General features: G+C 37.6%; 2 protein-coding genes across 2 annotated transcripts; both read left to right on the top strand.

The window, feature by feature from the left end:
* Positions 1-1,719: 1,719 nt before the first annotated feature.
* Positions 1,720-3,884, top strand: LOC138900223 (uncharacterized). The gene is made up of 4 exons (XM_070186943.1): positions 1,720-1,785; positions 1,896-2,750; positions 2,949-3,206; positions 3,318-3,884. Exons 1-4 carry the CDS (start codon positions 1,720-1,722, stop codon positions 3,882-3,884), a joined length of 1,746 nt encoding a protein of 581 aa, XP_070043044.1.
* An 8,749-nt stretch (positions 3,885-12,633) lies between these two features.
* Positions 12,634-16,970, top strand: LOC104102733 (late blight resistance protein R1-A-like). The gene is made up of 2 exons (XM_009610539.4): positions 12,634-15,566; positions 15,713-16,970. The coding sequence occupies exons 1-2, from the start codon at positions 12,856-12,858 to the stop codon at positions 16,818-16,820; spliced, it is 3,819 nt and encodes a 1,272-aa protein (XP_009608834.1). The 5' UTR covers positions 12,634-12,855; the 3' UTR covers positions 16,821-16,970.
* The last annotated feature ends 3,589 nt before the right edge of the window (positions 16,971-20,559 follow it).

Here is a 20,559-nt window from a genome sequence, read left to right as displayed (position 1 = left end):
ATTGTTATATTTTGACGATCTAACAAATTTAATGACAAGTACCAAATAAGGAACATGATACACATCCTCAAGTACGCGGGAATAACAAGTCTCTGGAGATATAAATCAACTCTTCAGAAGACAAAGAAACAACAAGGGGAATAGATGGACATCAGTTCCCCTGGTTACCGTACCCAGTCAACTCTCCAATAACTGTAAAGTTACTGCCTGCACACGCAACAGTGCAAAACAGTGCACCAGTCAACTTCATTGGGAATGCTCATGTATCAAACATGCTTGCATAATTCAAGTGATGTCACCAATGTTATATTAACATTAAACCAAAGGCAAAACATGACTTGAACATTGAAGAATTCATCGAGCACTCTCTCCAGTGACCAAGTGATTCTCAAGAGCATAAACAAAGAACAACATAACAACGGACCAGTTTCCTGTATTGAGTTATTACATATCCTTAGTTGTGTTGCACCTTTGTTAAAGTTCTTTACTTGTAATTCCTACTTAGCTTAGTTAGAAGCATTGTGTAGGAAACATTTGTAAATCATAAACTCTTGTGTTTGTGTCTTGGATAGAGTTAGTCGAGTTATAAGTCTTTGTAATAGAGTTATTACAAAGTGGCTTGTAATAGAGTTTTTACAAGTTAGTGAGGGATTAAGAGGTTAATTCCTAGGTTACAATAGGTTGTAATCTAAAGTTTGCTCAGTAGTGAAGTTGAAATCCTACAAGGGTAGGTCGTGATTTTTAATCCCGTGAGCTGGGAGTTTTTCACGTAAAACTTCTTTGTGTCATTTACTTATTGCAGTGTGCGTGTGTTCTGTGGGAACTAATAGAGAACCTGGTTCTCTATATAGTTTGGTGGACCCTTAAATTCTATCAATTGGTATTAGAGCAGGTTCTTTCTATCAGGCTAACACCTAGAAAGGATCCTCGTGGCTGCTCCACCAAACTTTGAAAAAGGTCAATCTACCTACAAGCCACCAAGATTCAATGGCCAATACTATGGATGGTGGAAGAGAAGGATGCACGACTTCATCATGGCTGAAGACTCAGAACTCTAGGACGTCATCTGCGATGGACCCTTAGTCCCTACAAAAACTAGTAGTGACCCAGCAGTAACAGTTCCCAGAACAAGAAAAGAATTCAATGATGTTGATCGCAAGGCCATAGAGAAGAACTTTTGAGCAAAGAAAATTCTTATCTGTGGTATTGGACCTGATGAATACAATAGGATTTCAGCATGCCAATTTACTAAGGAGATCTGGGAAGCTCTCCAAACAGCTCATGAAGGGACAACCCAAGTTAAGCAATCAAAGATTGACATGCTTACCACATAATATGAGCTTTTCAGGATAAAAGACGATGAGTCCATCCAGGACATGCATACTCGGTTCACCTCCATCATCAATGAACTTTATTCTCCGAGAGAAATCATTCCAAAGAACAAACTAGTCAGGAAAATACTCAGTGTTTTACCCAGTTCCTAGGAAAGAAAAGTGAATGCTATCACAGAGGCAAAGGATTTGCCGAAGCTAACCATTGATGAACTTGTTGGTAATCTGAAAACTTATGAAATGAAGAAGAAGAAGTAAAAGGATAATGAGATAAGAGAGCCCAAAAGTGAGAAGAACCTGGTCCTCAAGACAAACATCAATGATTCAGGTGGTAAAGATGCTGATATGGCTTACCTGACAAAAAGATTCCATAAAATGGTTCGCAGAAATGGAGGCATTCCAAAAAGGGGCAACTCTAGCAAGCCAAAAAGTTATGACCTATGTCATAAGTGTGGTGAGCCAGGACATTTAATCAAGGATTTTCCTCTCCTCAAGCAAGATCAATAAAAACACAACACAGACAAAGCAACTAAGAGGAACCCGGTTCCTGACAAACATTTCAAGAGGAAAAATGTCGCTGACAATGTTGTGAAACAAGCTCTTGCTGCATGGGGAGACTCTTCCAGCAAATCTGAAGAAGATGATGATCAAGGTGACAGCTCCATGATGGCAGTGGAAAGTGAAGCAGTTGAGTATGACTCTATCTTTGCCTTGATGGCACAGTCTGATAATGATGAAGATGACGACGACGATGATGAGGTAAATTTTCTAGATGTTCAAAGAAATCTGAAGTCTTATTCTCCTAAAAAACTCATGTTCTTAGCAAATATTTTAATTGATGCTTATCACAGTCTTATAAATGATAAAAATGCATTAACTGTAGAACTAGGAGACATAGAACATGAAAGAGATGATCTAGTGGTTGTTGTGGTCGATCTAAAAGAGACTATTGAGTGTGTTAAAAAGGAAAAAGAAGCTTTAATTGAAAAGGTTACTAACATAGAGCATGAGAGAGATGACCTATTAGTAGTAGTTGTAAATCTGAAGGATACAATTGAGGAACTAAAAAAAGAAGGTAGGCATGAGATTCTTCAAAAGGGAAATGAAGTTGCGGATGAAACACATCTTAGGCTTGAAAATGAGATAAAATCAGTGAAATCTAGTTTGTGTGTTGAACTCGAAAAAAACAAACAACTTCGGGAAGAACTAGGTAGAGTCAAAAGTGATCTTGAAAAATCACTCAAGTGGACCTGGTCCTCTGAAGTTATCACTGCCATGTACACGAGCAATGGGGGAAACAGACAGGGAATCGGGTTTCAAAGGGAAAAATCTCCCTACAACCCCCATAGCAAGTATGTTACTGTACCTGACAATTGGCTCTACACTCAATGTGGTAACACTAGCATTTTAAGGAAACCTGTAAGGCCAAGTTTCAGTCTCAACAGAAAAATAAAGTTTTTACTAAAAAGGTAATTACTGTTAGAGAACCTGGTCCCTCATATAAAAGACGCATGATGCTTGCTTGGACCAAATGAACCCTCATTCATCCCTTTACTCATTACAAGGGACCCAAACTTGTTTGGGTTCCTAAGTCTAACCCTTAATTTCCTTGTGCAGGGAATAATGGAGAGCAGCCAACAATGGTACGTGGATAGTGGTTGCTCAAAGCACATGACTGGAAGTACAAACAACTTCTTTTCACTGAAGGCCCTGCAAGGAGGGAGTGTATCCTTTGGAAATGGCAAGAAGGGATATATTCTAGGAGTTGAAAGGATTGGGAAGTCTCTCTATCACTCTATTGAAAATGTGTACTATATGAACAGATTGAAGTATAGCTTGCTGAGTGTTTCCCAAATATGTGACAAGGGAAACAAAGTGGAATTTGTGTAAAAGATATGCATAATCACTAATCTTGTGACTGGTGAAGTGGTGTTAGTGGCGAAAAGATATAAAAACATCTATGTTGCTGATTTTGAGTCCCTGCAGAGTGGTGATCTCAGTTGTCTAAGTGTTGTTGCTGATGATACTGAACTATGGCACAAAAGACTGGGTCATGCATGTTTCACGTTGCTGAACAAATTGGTCAAGAAGGACCTGGTTTGTGGTCTGCCCAAGTCAAGCTTCAAGGATCACAAGGTGTGTGATGCGTGTGTAAAAGGAAAACATGTCAGATCCTCTTTCAAACCCAAAAAGGAAGTTAGTACCTCAAGGCCACTTGATCTTCTCCACGTGGATCTATGTGGACCTATGAGGGTGACAAGCAGAGAAGGAAAGAGGTACATCTTCGTTATAGTGGACGACTATTCCAGATTCACCTGGACTCTGTTTCTCAGAACCAAGGATAAAACCTTCCAAGTATTTGTTGCATTTGTCAAGAGAATCCAGGTGAAGATGAGTAATAATGTAGTATGTATCAAGTCTGACCCCAAATTCAACGAATTCTGTGTTGAAAATGGCATCACTCACAATTTTTCAGCTCCAAGAACACCACAACAAAATGGTGTTGTGGAAAAAAGAATAGGACTCTTGAAGACATGGCAAGAACAATGTTGATTGACAGTGGTATTGCAAACGTTTCTGGGTAGAAGCAGTCAACACCGCATGCTACTTGATAAATAGGTGCATGATCAGGTCCCTTCTGAATAAAACACCATATGAATTGCTGAGTGGAAGAAAGCCCAAGCTAACACATTTAAGTACCTTTGGATGTAAATGTTTTGTTCTCAACAACGGCAAGGAAGCACTTGGGAAATTCGATGCCAAAATCGATGAAGGAATCTTTCTGGGATATTCATCACAAAGCAAAGCCTACAAAGTATACAACAAAAGAACTCAATGTGTTGAGGAAAGCATACATGTGATCTTTGATGAATCTCACCACTCTTGTGAAAAGGATTTGCATGATAAAAGTGATAAAGATGGAGAACATTCAACTGTCCCTGGTGAAGTCATTGACATGGCGAATGGGAAGGCTGACATGATGAGTCACGTCAAGGAGTCAAATGAGGATGGTACAACTATATCTCCAACTGATGGAGAGGAACCCAGTCCCGCAATTACAACAACTGAAGCTGAGAACAGAGTTGTCGATGTTGTCCAAGGCACCCCACATGCTGAGATGAGAAGCAGCCAAGGACCACAATCAGAAATACATGGATCATCTATCAATGAGATTCATGTATCTTATTGGGAGCACAAAGGTTCACACCCTCTTGAAAACATAATCACTCCTCTTGATTCAGGAATTCAAACCAGATCAAAGGCTAGAAACTCACTTGCCTTCTCAGCCTTTCTTTCTCAAATAGAGCCCAAAAATATCAAAGAAGCATTAAAAGATGCAGACTGGATTGCAGCTATGCAAGAAGAGCTCCATCAATTTGAGAGGAACATGGTATGGCACCTGGTTCCACGACATGCAAATCGAACTGTTATATGAACCAGGTGGGTATTCTGGAACAAACTTGATGAGTTTGGAAACACAACAAGGAACAAGGCAAGGCTAGTAGTTCACGGCTACAATCAGGAAGAAGGGATTGACTATGATGAAACCTTTGCTCCAGTTGCTCGAATGGAGGAAATCAGAATTTTTATTGCCTTTGCATCGCATATGAAATTCAAATTGTTCCAAATGGATGTCAAAAGTGCATTTCTGAATGGTTTTCTAAAAGAAGAAGTCTTCGTCAAGCAACCACCTGGATTTGAGAATCATGAGCATCCCGAGCACGTCTTTAAACTTGACAAGGCTTTGTATGGGCTAAAGCAGGCTCCTCGCGCTTGGTATAAAAGGTTGTCAAAATTTCTTCTAGAAAATGGCTTTACAAGAGAAAAAATTGACAACACCCATTTTCTGAAGAAACGAGAGAGGAACCTGCTCATTGTGCAAGTCTATATTGATGACATCATTTTGGAGCAACAATCGACTCTCTGTGTGAGGAATTTGCAAAACTAATGGGAAGTGAGTTTGAAATGAGCATAATGGGGGAATTGAATTTATTCTTGGGTTTACAAGTGAAGCAAACTCACAAAGGGACAATGATAAGCTAGCAGAAGTACATTAAGGAGATGCTGAAGAGATTTGACATGGAAGCATCAAAAATCATTGATACTCCCATTGCCACAGCCACTCGTCTGGACATGGATGAACCTGGTTCCTATGTGAATGAGACCATGTATAAAGGTATCATAGGGTCACTCCTGTATCTCACAGTAAGTAGACCAGATATTATCTTCAGTGTGGGTCTTTGTGCCAGGTTTCAATATAATCCAAAGGAATCTCATCTGAAGACAATTTTGTTCTCTATATCCCTCAGGAGACAATTTTGATTTAGTTGAGTATGCCGATGCTGATTATGCAGGGTATCTGGTGGATAGGAAAAGCACTTCTGGCATGGCACATTTTCTGGGTTCGTATCTAATTTCATGGGGTACAAGAAAACAAAACTCAGTGGCCCTCTCAACTTCAGAAACTGAATACGTGGCGGTTGCCTCTTGCTGTGCTCAACTGCTGTGGATTAAACAATAGATAGAAGACTTTGGAGTGTTCTCTGATTGCGTTCCCTTACTCTGTGACAATACCAGTGCACTCAACATGGCCAAGAATCCAGTTCAACATAAGAGAACAAAGCACATCGATGTGCGACACCATTTTCTGAGAGACAATATTGAAAAAGGGTTCATCTGTATGAAATTTTGCAGCACAAAAAATCAAATTGCAGACATATTCACCAAAGCACTGAGCAGAGAATACTTTGAAAGGAATCGCTTGGCGCTAGGGTTGATAAAACCAAGCTGAGGATCTGGCCACTCGATGATTGGCTATGAAAGAAATGTACATGTAAATTAGCTAAAAAGTGTTTTATGGCAAAGTCTAACTCATTTCTATACTGTTACAGGTAGACACGCGTGATGATTACAGATCAAACAAGCAGCTAATGCATTGCACGTTGGTCAAAGGATGAGGCTTACATTTGCAAAATCTGTCAGGGAACCTGGTTCCCCTGACACAGGTTAGTAGTTTCTCTGTACTCTCATGCACAATTTTTTAAACTGTTGAAACAGTGCCACGTCATTACACTGTAAGTTTCTTTTCTTTCCAGATTTGTCAACCCAAATGTCTCGCCCGTTATGAAGCGACCCGACTACCCAAATTGCCACATATTCCTAATCGGTCCCTCACCCCTCTTAAATACATCTATTCACAATCACTTTCACCATTGTTCACATCAAAAAATCCAAAATTCCTATTTTTCTTTCTTCAAACCAAACTCTCTCTTCTTCAACTCACTGCACTCTACCATGTCTGAACATCAAGAAACACAATATGTTCCAAGTGTCGTCCCCACTGTGTCCTCACCTATTGAAACGACAATGATAGAACCCACACTCTTTACTCCGACCAGTCCAAACCCTAAGATATAGTCACACCACCCTCTGCTTCCTCTCCAACCCAATCGAGTACTGGTTCTCATCGGATTCGCAAAACTTTGACTCCCAAGAAGTTTGTGGCTGTGACCACTCCTTTTTCCTCGCCGAAAAAAATGGTTGAAGAAGATACAGTAGAAGAAGAAGAAAATCAAGAAATTTCTAGTCTACCAATGGAAGAAAGCTCTGGCAAAGACCAAGATGTTGGTCATATCCATGATGAATCGAAAATGACTGCCCCTGGCCTTGAGTCTACAGGTAATGCTCCTTATACTTCTGGGTTTACCATGGGGTTACAAGAACAAGAGGCCATAGAAAATATATTGTCAATAGCTGCTGAGGGATGTGTTATTGAGGTTGGTAAAGGTGTGTCTGAGTCTCAGGGGGAAGAAAATAGTACACTAGTGGAGAATAGGGAACTGGTGCCTGTTGAAACATCAACACCGGACAGTACTACTGGGGCACTAGCTGAGGGACCTGATCTCTCCACCCAAGAGGAGCCAACCCTTGGTTCCTCTCAAGCACCCCAGGTTAGTACTGATCTTTCTCTATCTCCTCAATTTTATGTTGAGCCTTTGTCCGTGGTTGTTCCTGAAATGAGATATTTATCTGAAGAGAAGAATGAGGATAGTAAATATGATTCTGATAATGTGGATATTGCTAGTTTTATCAGGGCTAGGAGTAGACAGGCCACTACTCAAGTTCCAAATCATAAGAGACCTACCACTAGGTTGCAAAAGAAGGAGGCTCTTGAGTTTGTTATTATCAAAAAGCCAAGAACAACAAAAGAGGAGAAGATTGGTAAAGAACGGGAAGATTGTGAATGAGAATGTAGTGCATGTTGTCAATGTTGATGATGAAGTGGATGAGGAACCTAGTTCCTTAACTCGCAAGTTCTCACAGAAGCACATTATCCCCAAGTCAAAAAGGGGGTCCTCTATGAGTACGGAGTGTTTGAAAAAAGTTGAAGGTGACAACTCTGGTGAAAAGGTAGTTGCGGAATCTGGAGAAAAAATGACAGAATAATCAGTTGAAAAAGTATCTCAGAAGAGGATGTCTGAGAAATCTGCTGAGAAAGGAAAGAGTGCTCGTAAATCAGTAAAAGGAAGGGTGATGCCAGTAAGGAACCTGGTTCCTCCAAAAAGACCAAGGTTGATGATACCCAGGATGCTCGCAAGGTAAAGTTGAAAAATCAAAAGGTGTTGTGGGACCGTACATTTTCCCCTGATATTCTGGATATGGCTGGCATGCGCCAATTGGTGAAGATCTATGAATTTCAATAGTGGACACACCTGTTCACAAGTGACAACCCCAAAGTTTTTGAGGAAGGAGTGAGTTGTTTTTATGCCGACTTCTTTAAAGTTGAGGATGATCATATTTGTATGATGGTTAATGGTGTTGATTTTGTGATGGACTCTGGTGTGCTGGGAAATCTTTTGGGATTTCCTTATGAGGGTTTGTCTTCTATTCAGGGAAACTGCTCTTCGAACTTTAGAAATGCTATCTTGAAGGATAAGGTAGTTCAACAAGGGGAACGGGCACACAAGAAGGCCTTCCTTCCACTGTACAAACTGGTGTTTGAATTGGTGAAAAATGTTTTGCTCCCTCGTGCAGAAAGAAGGTCCATTACATCTCGAGCAGACCTGGCTCTCCTGGAAGCACTGGATGGCTAAACAACTATCAACCTGCCTGGCATCATGATATAACACATGCAGAAGGTGGCAGAGTTCAAGGATGGTAATCATGGTCTGCCTTACGGGTTCCTCCTCACTAAGATTTTTGAGTTCTTCAAAGTCCCTTTGGGAAAAGCTAAAGTGGGTACTCATAAGCAAATCTTCTCCAAGACCACCCTTGAGGAATATGAGTGCATTGATAAGGTTGGAGGGGTTGGTAGCACTTCTACTATCTCCAGTTGATCAACGCCCAAAATAGTGCCACTGATGAGATAAGGAAGTTGAAGGCAAGAAATGACATTCTTGAGGGTCAACTAAGTCAGCTTTAGGAGGCACCTGGTTCCAGCAGCTCTCACGGCACAGAGGTTGCCCGTCTGACCAAAGAAAATGCCGGCCTCAGGAAACAGGTTGAGGACCTGAAGGAAAAACTGCTCAATGAGCAGATATCAGCTAATGCTCGAATGGACATCCTTCTTAAAACCCTTGCCTCTCCATCTAAGCCTTCACATTTTAGTGCTCCCTAAAAAGTGTTCCCTTTCCAGTGTCTGTCCCTTGTTTAGTTCTGATGATGTTTATGACTGGTACTTCTATTTTTGCCGTTTTTATTTGTGGATGTATTGGTAACAATGGAACTGCTCCTTGCTTAATATCCAAATATTAATGAAAGCTTCCTCATTTTGTTGTGTATGCCTTGCTCTTATGTTCTATTTTTAATCATGTTTGTGTGCACACATGTGGCATGAGTTAATCAAGCTAGACTTCTTTTTGCTTATTGCTTGTTGGTGTTCTTTTTATGATGCCAAAAATGAGAAAAATAATTGAGGGGGAACAGATTCAGGGGGAATACAGGTTATGTGTATGTCATTCTGGTTCTTAGGGGAAACTTCAATTATAAGTTTGTCCTCATCAAAACGAGGGAAATTGATAGGTTATATGTACCTTGTTATGTTTTGATGATCTAACAAACTTAACGACAAGAACCAGATAAGGAACCTGATATACATCCTCAAATACGTGGGAATAACAAGTGTCAAGCTGGAGATGTAAATCAACTCTTCAGAAGACAAAGAAACAACAAGGGAAATAGATGGACATCAGTTCCCCTGGTGACCGTACCTAGTCAATTCTCCAACAGCTGTAAAGTTGTTGCATGCACATGCAACAACGCAAAATAGTGCAACAGTCAACTTCATTGGGAATGCTTCTGTACAAAACATGCTTGCATCTTGATGTCACCAATGTTATATTAACATTAAACCTAAGAAAAAACATGACTTGAACATTGAAGAATCCATCAAGCACTCTCTCCAATGACCAATCAATCTGGCAAGTGATTCTCAAGAGCATCAAGAACAAAGAACAACATAACAACGGACCAGTTCCCTGTATTGAGTTATTACAAATCTTTAGTTGTGTTGCACCTTTGTTAAAGTACTTTACTTGTAATTCCTACTTAGCTTAGTTAGAAGCATTGTGTAGGAAACTTTTGTAAATCATAAATCCTTGTGTTTGTGTCTTGGTTAGAGTTAGTCGAGTTATAAGTTTTTGTAATAGATTTATTACAAAGTGGCTTGTAATAGAGTTGTTACAAGTTAGTGAGGGATTAAGAGGTTAATTCCTAGGTTACAATAGGTTGTAATCTAAAGTTTGCTCAGTAGTGAAGTTGAAATCCTACAAGGGTAGGTCGTGGTTTTTAATCCCGTGAGGTGGGAGTTTTTCACATAAAATTTCTTTGTGTCATTTACTTACTACAGTGTGCGTGTATTCTGTGGGAACTAATAAAGAACCTGATTTTCTATATAGTTTGATGGACCCTTAAATTCTATCATACTATATACTATGCCAAGTGCACCTAATATCATGTGATGACTTTGCTAAACGTTTGTAGTCTATGTCAACTTTACTGGATTAAATTTAAAGGTGAAAAGGATGGTGGTTACTATATAAAATTAACGGCAAAGGGCCAAATGTACCCCTGTACTTTCGAAAATGGTCTAAGAATACCCATCGTTATACTATTGGGCTATATATACCCTTCCCGTCATACTTTGAAACAAATATACCCTTATTTCGGATGGCGTGCCACGTGTCAGCACCAGATGAAAACGACCCATTTCTTTTTTTTTACCCGATCCATTTTAAAAAATCCACCACCCAACCCGTTTTAAAATTTAGTTTTTTTAAAGCATATATTTTGTAAAAACTGAAATTTATTTTTGTAAAAACTGGAAAAAAAAAAGGAATTTGCAAAATATATATTTTTAAGTCTTTTCAGTTTTTAAAGTATTATTTTTTGTAAAAACAGAAAAAAAAATATTTTTTTAAAAATATTTTAAAAACTAAAAAAAAGGAATTTGTAAAATATATATTTTTAAGTCTTTTCAGTTTTTTTAAAGTATTTTTTTGTAAGTATTGTGTGCGTATAAATATTTAACAAACGAAAATGGGCAAAGTTTTTTGAAAAGAAAAAATGGCAAAGCTGTAACATGCCAATTGTCAAGTGTAAAAATTTATTTTTTTTCAGTTTTTATAAAAAAAATACTTTAAATTTTTTTTAAAAACTTAAAAATATATATTTTACAAATTTCTTTTTTTTTTTTCAGTTTTTACAGAATATATATTTTTTAGTTTTTAAAGCATTTTTAAAAAAATATTTTTTTTTTCAGTTTTTACAAAAATAATACTTTAAAAAAACCGAAAAGACTTAAAAATATATATTTTGCAAATTTCTTTCTTTCAGTTTTTATAAAAAAAATTCAGTTTTTACAAAATATATGCTTTAAAAAAACTGAATTTTAAAACGGGTCGGGTGGTGGGTTTTTTAAAACGAATCAGGTAAAAAAAAAAAAAGAAATGGGTCGTTTTCATCTGGTGCTGACATGTGGCACTCCATCCAAAATAAGGGTATATTTGTTCCAAAGTATGACGGGAAGGGTATATATAGCCCAATAGTATAACGAGAGATATTCTTAGACCACTTTCGAAAGTACATGAATATATTTGGCCCTTTGCCGTAAAATTAAAGTCCCTGTGCTCCATCCTACATGAAAGTCAACTATTCTGAATTCAAAATGTACCTCAACTTCAATTTAAGGGTTTGTCTGAAACGATTATTGAGGAAAAAGCTGAATTCTTTTTTACATCTAATTAAATGAAAGAGAGCTAACATTGATACATATATATATATATATATATATATATATATATATATATATATATATATATATATAAACCTAGCTCTTCGATTTCTGAAATGGTCGCTTGATTATCATTCACATCTCTAATGATTATATATAATATTACTTTGTGTACCCATGTGTATCTAATTAATCTTATGTGATACATCAATAATGCTGCTGCATTTAATATGACAATTGGTAAAGACGAAATGGGAAGGAATCTACCCATGTGCATACAAGGAATAAATAATGTGGACTTACTTACAATAAGTTGACTTGCTGCTTATAATTGATGCAACTAAAATATATGTGGAATAGTAAAATTCTGAGCAAGGGGAAATCAAAGTGAAGTAAGAAACAATAAAAGGTTGTGCGAATACATTTGATTTGTATCTCAACTTCTCTTATTCTTTTTCCGCTTGCAGTTCAAGTTCAAGAATCCCTTCTACAAATATCGGACTGCGGTAACTTTTGTAGAAAAAGTTACTGTCTTGTAAAGACCTTCAGCAAGTTAATGTGAGAACCTGGTTTTTAGCCTGATTTTTAGCACATGTTCATTGCGCACACTTGTTAATCATCAAAACACATAAATCAACAATTAATAAATTGAAGTAGAAAAGTTTGAGCCTATTTATTTATGTCCGCACAGGTTTTTTTCCCCTTCTTATTATAATTTGCGTTTAATCTTTTCGATCTTTTTTAGTTACTCTATGCTTCTAGTTAATTTATCTAATTTTTGCTTTCTTATCTCCTCTCCTCCCTCTTATGGCGGAGCAGAGGTAGTATTTTTATCAAGGTGATTTTACGGCATTCTCCTAGCTCCGCCCCTGTAGGTAGATCTACCAGTATCCATGTGATATGATTACCTAATTAATTGTGTATTTAAATTGACAATTAATAAAGAACTGAAAGGAATCTGATCGTGTCATATAACTACATGCTATGTTGCTCACACTATCCATGGCACGCACTCAACTACATTTTTGAAGAGTTCGATTAATATAGACCACAGGGAACAAATAATATGGGCGTACTTACAATAAGTTGACTTGCTGGTTATATTTGATGCAACTAAAATATATGAGGAATGGTAAATTACTGAGCAAGAGAGGAAACCAAGGTGAAGAAAGAAACTATAAAAACCTGCTGGAAGGCGTCTTATTTGTATCTCAACTGCTCTTCTTTATCCCCCTTGCAGTTCAACTTCATAATAGTTTCTTTTGTCACAACGTCTGAGAAAGAGGGAGAGTAATGTCTTCAGACAAAGATTTGTTCAATCTGAAAGATGGCTTCCTTCAATTACGAGAACACGATAGCGTATGCGATGTTGTGAGGGATCGTATGAATTTCTTTGTATGGGAATTAAAAATGGTGGATAGTTTTCTCGGTTTGCAGAGCTTTCCCTTCGCTGGTGAATGCGGCATTATGCTAAATGTCACACAGAAAATGCTCAAAATTTGGAAGACATTGTATGCTACTTTGGACAACCCAAATGCAGAATCCTATTTGGAGGAGTTCATTGTTACACCCCGACGGGACGAGTTCCTTGATTCAAATACTGATCCCTTTACCTTTCACGTGCCAACAGAAATATGGAAGACTAAGCTGGAATTCATAGCTAAATACTCCTTTCCCAAAATACCTCTTTCAGTCAACAAGGTGGATGATATTATTCCTACCCCCGATTTTTTGATGGAATTTATCGATTCTGTAGAAGAAAACCTCAGTGTTCTAGTGCAGATCGACAATCCATGTTCTTTGCTTTTTGTTCCGGGACCCAAGGACCAAATAGAAGAGGTTCTAAAGGAGTTGAAGTTACTGAGATTTTTTATCCTCTTTCTTTCACACAAATGCATAGATCCTCAAAGCCAACATTCTTTCTTCACTCACGTTTTAATTGAGGCTAGCCACGCAGCACTGGTTGCATGGTTGTATCTGCAAAACCATGGCAACAAAAATCAAGACTTGGCTCCTAGTGAGATGAATGTTTCGTTTTCTGATCTCCTGAAAATGAAGACTAACGCCATTCTTCCAGGCATTCACAAGGTCTATGTTAATGTCCTGCAAGCTTTGAAGCCGACAATACAACCAGGATGGCATCCCACTAATCAAAATGAGCATGCACCTGGCAGTGTCTTTATTGTGGAGACTGTCGCGCACAGTTTGGTGGAGCTACCAACTGTTAGTAATCCTTGTCAGATAGTTGGTTTGAACGATCAAATGGAAATCCTTCGAGAGATGCGCAACCTATTAAGAGACAATCTCATCAATTTGCCAGTACTAGATCTTGAACACCATTCTCAAGATATGGGCACTGTTATTGTTGATGCCGGACTTCTAATTTACTCATTTTATGATATCAAGGGGGAGAAGGAAAACACGATGTTAGAGGATGTGAACCGAGAACTTGGTCTTGATCTTCCGAGAAACATCGAGCCTGTCAAGGCGATGTTGTACCTCATCATTCGAAAGGCATTTCAGTCTAACCTATCAAGGATTCATGGTCTAGGCTATGTTGATTTTCTTTTAAACAACCTGAAGGAGTTCCAAAGCCGCAATTCAGATCCACTCTCTTCTGTCATGAGCCAGCTTCAAATAATTCAGACGGAAATTGAGAACTTGCAACCTTTTCTCAAGGATGTTGCTGAAGAGCGATATAATAAGCATGAGGGACCTCAACAGTGGGCTACACAATTTATTGGCAAAGCATATGAGTTGGAGTATGTAACTGATGCTTTCATAAGGAAAGAAGTTCCTCATTGGTGTCTCGAGCGTTGGATCCTGGATATCAAAGAGGAGATTACTCTTATCAGGGCAGAGGTAGCAGCGATTCCAGAAAAGCAAGTGGTCGAGGTTGACTTAGTATCACATGATACCCTTGATACGTCCACTGTTCATACACTATCACAATTGTCTATGAATCGAAGTATGAATGAAGAAATTGTTGGTTTCGACGACGTGAGGGAAGAACTAAAAAACAAACTAACAAAGGGATGCCGAGAACTAGATGTTATCTCTATCCTAGGTATGCCTGGCCTAGGTAAGACGACTTTGGCCTACAAACTCTATTCTGATAATTCAGTTATCTCTCGCTTTGATATTCGTGCACAATGTTGTGTCTCTCGAGTATATAGACGTATGGATTTGCTAATGGCCCTTCTACATGATGCTATTGGTATGAGGGATAGCGTCTCTTGTGAAGCTGATGCAGCAGAAAAGCTTAGGAGAACTTTAATGGCCAAAAGATATCTTATCCTTGTTGATGATGTGTGGGAAGCTAGTGCGTGGGATGATTTAAGTTCTTGCTTCTATGATGCCAAAAATGGAAGCAGAATCATTCTAACAACTCGACATCGTGAAGTTGCCAATTATGCTACATCTGTTAGTAAACCCATACCTCTTCGCATCTTTAATGATGAAGAAAGTTGGAAATTACTTGAAGATAAAGTGTTTGGTAAAGAAAGCTGCTCCTCTACCCTGGAAAAAGTTGGCCAACAAATAGCAAAAAAGTGTGGAGGGCTGCCTCTTTCAATTGTTCTGGTGGCTGGTATTCTGGCAAAGATGGAGAAAAACGAAGAGAATTGGAAACAAGTGGCTAGGACCTTAGGTTCCCACATTCACAGCGATTCAAAGGCTATTGTAGAACAGAGTTACCAGGATTTGCCTTATCATCTTAAGGCTTGCTTCCTCTATTTTGGAGCATTTTTGGAGGATACAGTGATTGACGCTTCATGGTTAACAAGGTCATGGATATCAGAAGCATTTATAAAAAGTTGTGAAGGCAAGAGTTTGGAGGATATAGCAGAAGCTTACTTGGAGCATCTTATCGGAAGAAATCTTGTGATGGTTTCCAAGAGGGCCTATTTAGATGGTAAGGTCAAAGCATGTCGCATTCATGATGTATTGCTCGACTTCTGCAAGAAAAGAGCAACCGAGGAGAATTTTCTACTATGGATAAAATGGTATTGTTCAAAATCAATCCAAGTATTTTTAGTTATTTTTGAAAATTAATGTTATGGTTTTACTAACTTATATATTCACAATGATCAAGTATTCATGTTGTATTCGAAAATCTATGTTATGATTTTGTTAATTTATATATTCACAGGGATCAGAATGTCAATCCTTCTTCCCGTATTTATTCTTCTCGCAAGCACCATTCTCAACCTCGCTTGGCCTTTTGTGAAGTCGATAATCTTGCTGAATGGCGTTCGTCTTGCTCACTTGTTGGCTCTGTACTTTCCAGGCGTGATAACACATCCTTTTGTAAACTTGCTATTTCTGGCATTTTACAGAATTTCAAGTTTCTAAAAGTGTTGGATTTGGAGCAAGACGTTGTTATTGATTCTTTCCCAGCGAATCTAGTTCACTTGAGGTATTTCTCTGCAAAGACTAATCAAAAGTCAATTCCTTCATCCATATCCAACCTTCGGAACCTTGAAACTCTCATAATCAAAGGTCGTAAAGGAGGATATATGTCAGTACCTATTACAGTTTGGAAAATGGTTAAATTGAAACATGTGCATATTTCCGGCAGCGACGGCAACGGCTTCGTTATAGAAGCTGCAGAAGAGGACTCCACAAAACTTCATGATTTGGGAACTCTTTCCACTCCATATTTATCTTGTGTGGAGGATGCGGAATTGATGTTGAGTAAAGCACCTAATCTTAGGGAACTGAAATGCAAATTCACGGGTGATAGCAGCGGTCCATTCCCAGATTTGGATTTTCCAACACGGCTTGAGACGCTGCACATTATCGCAGTATTCTGGTACCAGATGTTTCCTGTATGCATCTCCGGATCAAATCTCAAAGACTTAACAATATTCAAATTTAGATTGGGCAATGAGAACTTATCAAGCATTGCTCAGCTTCAGAACCTTGAGGCACTACAGCTGACTTCCATACAATTTGATGATGAAAAATGGGAAGTGAGCAGTGACGAGTTCACTCAACTCAAAGTCTTGAAACTAATAGATTGTAGCAGTCTTAAAGAATGGACTGTCTCCGATGATGCATTTCCTAACCTTGAGCGCTTGGTTTTGCGTAGATGCTGGAATATTAAGGAGACACCTTCTTGTTTCGGAGACATCTTATCTCTAAAGTCCATTGAGGTAAAGTATTGCAGTGAATCTGTTGTCAAGTCGGCCAGGATTATCCGAGAAACACAAGTTGAAGAATATCAAAATGCTGATTTCAAGCTCGTCATCAAGTAATCCGAATTCAGCTACACTACTGAGAAAATATAACCATATTATGTCTCATTCTTTAGACCTTGCTTTAATTCATTTTCCTTACTTCAAAAAGGTTGCCTTTTACCAACTATTCCTTTTATTTGTCACCTTGTTTAAAGTTTATTGTTTTATTTTAGTATTATATTTTTATTAAAGATAAAAGTTCTTGATATAGAAGTTCACCATCAATTTCTTTTATATCTATGAAACAAAATCAGTTTTATGTATGTTTTGTAGCTCTAAATATTCTAGACAAAGCAATTACTACTACTTTTCGAGCTATTAACTCATTCAATTTTGTTAAACAGAGTATGAAAAGTTTGTAGCTGGAGCAATTTGGAAGATCACTATGTACTTGTTTTATTAGTTTTTTCTTTAATAAATTTTATAAGACTGTCCATCAGCTGTCCCATTAGTTGTAAACTGCATTTCAAAGTTCAACTACGGAACGAATTACTCATTCAATCCTTAACGCTTGGTGTAAGTCATTAGGTTTTGACTCCTGAAGTGAATGTTTCCACTTTGTTCTTATGAGTGATGCTACCATTGTGCTTCTTATGATTTCGCCAAAATGCTGTGATGCCACTCTGCTATAATCTTTCTTCTACATGAAGCAATTCTTTCTTTGCTCTTATGTGTACCTGTTTCTTCCTAGGAAATGCCAGTTTATGTCCTCAACTTGTGTAGTTTCCTTCTTTTAAATTATTGCTCCCTCATTTTCAATTTAGATGATGAAGTTTGACTCGGCATGGGATTTAAGAAAAAAAAAAAAAAAATTGAAACTTGTGGTTTTAAAAGCTTAAAGGGTAAAAGCTTTGTGGGGCCATGACATTTGCATAGTTATAAAATCTTCTTTAAGTGTAAAATGTGTAAAATGAAGAGTTTGAAGTTTAATTATTTTCAATTACAAAAATGTATAATTCTTTTTGGAACGAACTAATAAGGAAAGTGTGGCATTATCAAAGATAAATAGAAACAAGAAGTATAAGTTAGAATATACTATTTGTCATTGTTGTTTGATTTCTTACAAATAGAGAGAAAGCATAACTGAAAAATCAATACTACTTCTAAGATAGCAAACTTCTGCAGCTTGTAATTAGGAAATATTGTAATAAGATCATGCGCTGGAAGTAGCTGATTACTTACCCCTTTGATTATATGCTTGGAGTTCTCAAAGGAAGGTCACATGCCTTCTAGGTGAGAGAGTAAAGTTTATCTATTGGAAGTTTTCCCTGACAAGGAGAGGATCAATATTATTATCTAAGATCCAACAGTTCAAAATTTGTTCTTTTCATCATCATAATTAACATGGTCAACGGCTGATTAAACAACTGAAAGAGAATGCTACTTAATAATTAGCATGACACGGCTAATTAAATTATTGAAAGATCCCACAAAGAATAGACTCAACTACTCCCTATATATTTAGTGGTTTGAAGCTAGGAAGAATATATGAAAGATGCAAGAATCGATGAATTCCATGTTCCTTTTGTGTTTTTATGCCTTTTCCGCTTCAAAATTGACCGTCCTCCTTAATAATCACGTTTAGGGAATATTTATAGGCTAGGGTAGGAGTCTCCATATTCAAAATTGAGTAGCAAATAATTTATTCGCGGATTGGGAACCAGGCTTTAGAGCTCGCGAGGCCTGGTCTGTAGCACGGTTGAGCATGCCTTAGACCAGGCGAGGCGAGGTCTGGGGCGAGGTTGAGTACACCTTAGACCAGGCGGGGCGAGGTATCTTGCCTTGCTCCGATTTTCTCATTTTCGTGCTCTTTTCTTGTGTCTTCAACATCTTTTTATGCAAGTTTCATTCCTTTATGTATTCCAATGATCCTACACAAGCAACTCAATTAAGCTCAAACGTCGCACAATTAATCATTAAAACATTAAAATGTAAGGTACGCAATGCACTAAAAATATATATTTATAGCTGAATATCACTACCCTACACTTAACCAACTCAATATCGCAATGCACTCAGGGCTTGAACACCCAGCATCACAGAGAAGTCTAATAACGTTACATATCCCTCGTGAAACCATGTTCCCTCATAACAAAAACAAGAGAGTAGATTGAATCCACACATTCAAATCAGATGCTCAAATATATTTTAAGGACTCATGTATCAAAGAAGATCTCTCACTCTCACAAAGAAGTCACATGCATGCTATTTGTACCATATGCTTGCCGTTAATGTAAATCTCTACTAATATAGGCTCGCTCGATCTAAAATCAATTAGGACTTTTTTATGATTGTAATGTGGGCTAAGGGACGGGTATGATATATTTAGGAATAGTGGTTCACTCTCCTAAGCATTTTAACACATCATGTGATAAATTTTAAGCGCAAATTCTTCAATTCACTTCAATTTCACAAACAAGATCACACCCAAAAAATATTCTCCCTTTCTTTACGCACTACTTTAGTTCATACCCACTAGCAAGAATAAGATATTAATTTTTTCTTTTGCTACTCTTTTCTTCTCGTGCATATTTCTTTTTCTTTTTTTTTTTCCAACTATTTTTTTTCTTTTCTACAATTCTAGCTAGTAGTGTAATCTTTACAAAACAAGTGCACCTTTCTTCCTTTCATTGGTTCCACTCGAAAGCTATCCAAATTCTCTCCTTACTTCTTTTAACGCTCATTTCACAATTAAAGTGCCTTAAAAGGTAAAAGGATTAAAATAATGTCAATCAAGAATAAAAGAGGGTATAGGCTTGTAATGTGAGTGCCAAATAAAAGTCTATAGGCTCAAAAGGGTTAACTAGGAATATACTTTATTTGTGATAAGCAATAAAGCTCAAAAGGATCACAGAAAGCCTAAACTCATTTTTCAAATCGAGCATCACCTAAAATTTCGCTTCGACTCACATACCGGGCAAGTTCTAGACACAAGCACAATGACATGGACTACACAAAAATCTCACTTCACACGTGGCACATGACTCACTAAGGACGGTCTCATTCTGACTCTCACGGAGCCACAAAATATTAAGCATTAAGCACAAAGTGAACAATAGACAAGTAAATGAGACATAGGTGTCAATAACATGCTATCCAATTCATAAAGGCACCATAAGCAATTTAACACATAGGGAAGATACTACATTATCTACACATGCCAAAGCATAAATATGCTACTATCAAATAAGTCGAGGGCGCCTAGGAATCTCATCATTCATCCTCCTTTTATTTCCTACATCTTACTCTACTCTTAAAAAATATTATTACCCTGTTCAAACTACATCCCATAGAAAAGAACCGAGGCACAAAGAAAAATCACTGAGGATTATTACAACCTAACGGAAACTAAAAGACATGTTTTTGTGTTTTTCTATTTTTAATTTTTTATATATTTTTGGTTAGACTTTAATCCCTCAAGAAAGCTGCCTAGGAGATCTATCGTCAGGAAATGTTCAAATTTTTCTTTGATTTTCTATATTTTTGCTTCTTTTTTCCCATTAAGCTATGTTAAAATAGAAAATAAGAAGCTAATCTTGAACTACTAAACTAAAATAAAAATAGGAAGCTAGCAATTAATCTACTATTTACATACCACAAAGGATTCCCCCCCCCCCCCCCACACACACACTTAAAGTATGCAGTGTCTTCAATGCATATAAACGTAATTAAAATTCAGCCCCCCCCACACACACTTAAAGTATGCAGTGTCTTCAATGCATATAAACGTAATTAAAATTCAGAAGGGTGGTAAGAA

The sequence above is a fragment of the Nicotiana tomentosiformis genome, chromosome 10 (genome assembly GCF_000390325.3).
Source record: "Nicotiana tomentosiformis chromosome 10, ASM39032v3, whole genome shotgun sequence".
Classification (NCBI taxonomy): domain Eukaryota; kingdom Viridiplantae; phylum Streptophyta; class Magnoliopsida; order Solanales; family Solanaceae; genus Nicotiana; species Nicotiana tomentosiformis.
Note: the sequence above shows the minus strand (reverse complement) of the source record. Positions and strands in the feature narration are given on the sequence as shown.

Coding starts and splice junctions, on each gene's coding strand:
- LOC138900223 (XM_070186943.1), top strand. CDS start 1,720: ATGGAGGCATTCCAAAAAGGGGCAACTCTAGCAAGCCAAAAAGTTATG. Junction 1,786..1,895: donor TGACCTATGTCATAAGTGTG/GTGAGCCAGGAC, acceptor AAACATTTCAAG/AGGAAAAATGTCGCTGACAA. Junction 2,751..2,948: donor CTAGCATTTTAAGGAAACCT/GTAAGGCCAAGT, acceptor TTCCTTGTGCAG/GGAATAATGGAGAGCAGCCA.
- LOC104102733 (XM_009610539.4), top strand. CDS start 12,856: ATGTCTTCAGACAAAGATTTGTTCAATCTGAAAGATGGCTTCCTTCAA. Junction 15,567..15,712: donor TTTCTACTATGGATAAAATG/GTATTGTTCAAA, acceptor ATATATTCACAG/GGATCAGAATGTCAATCCTT.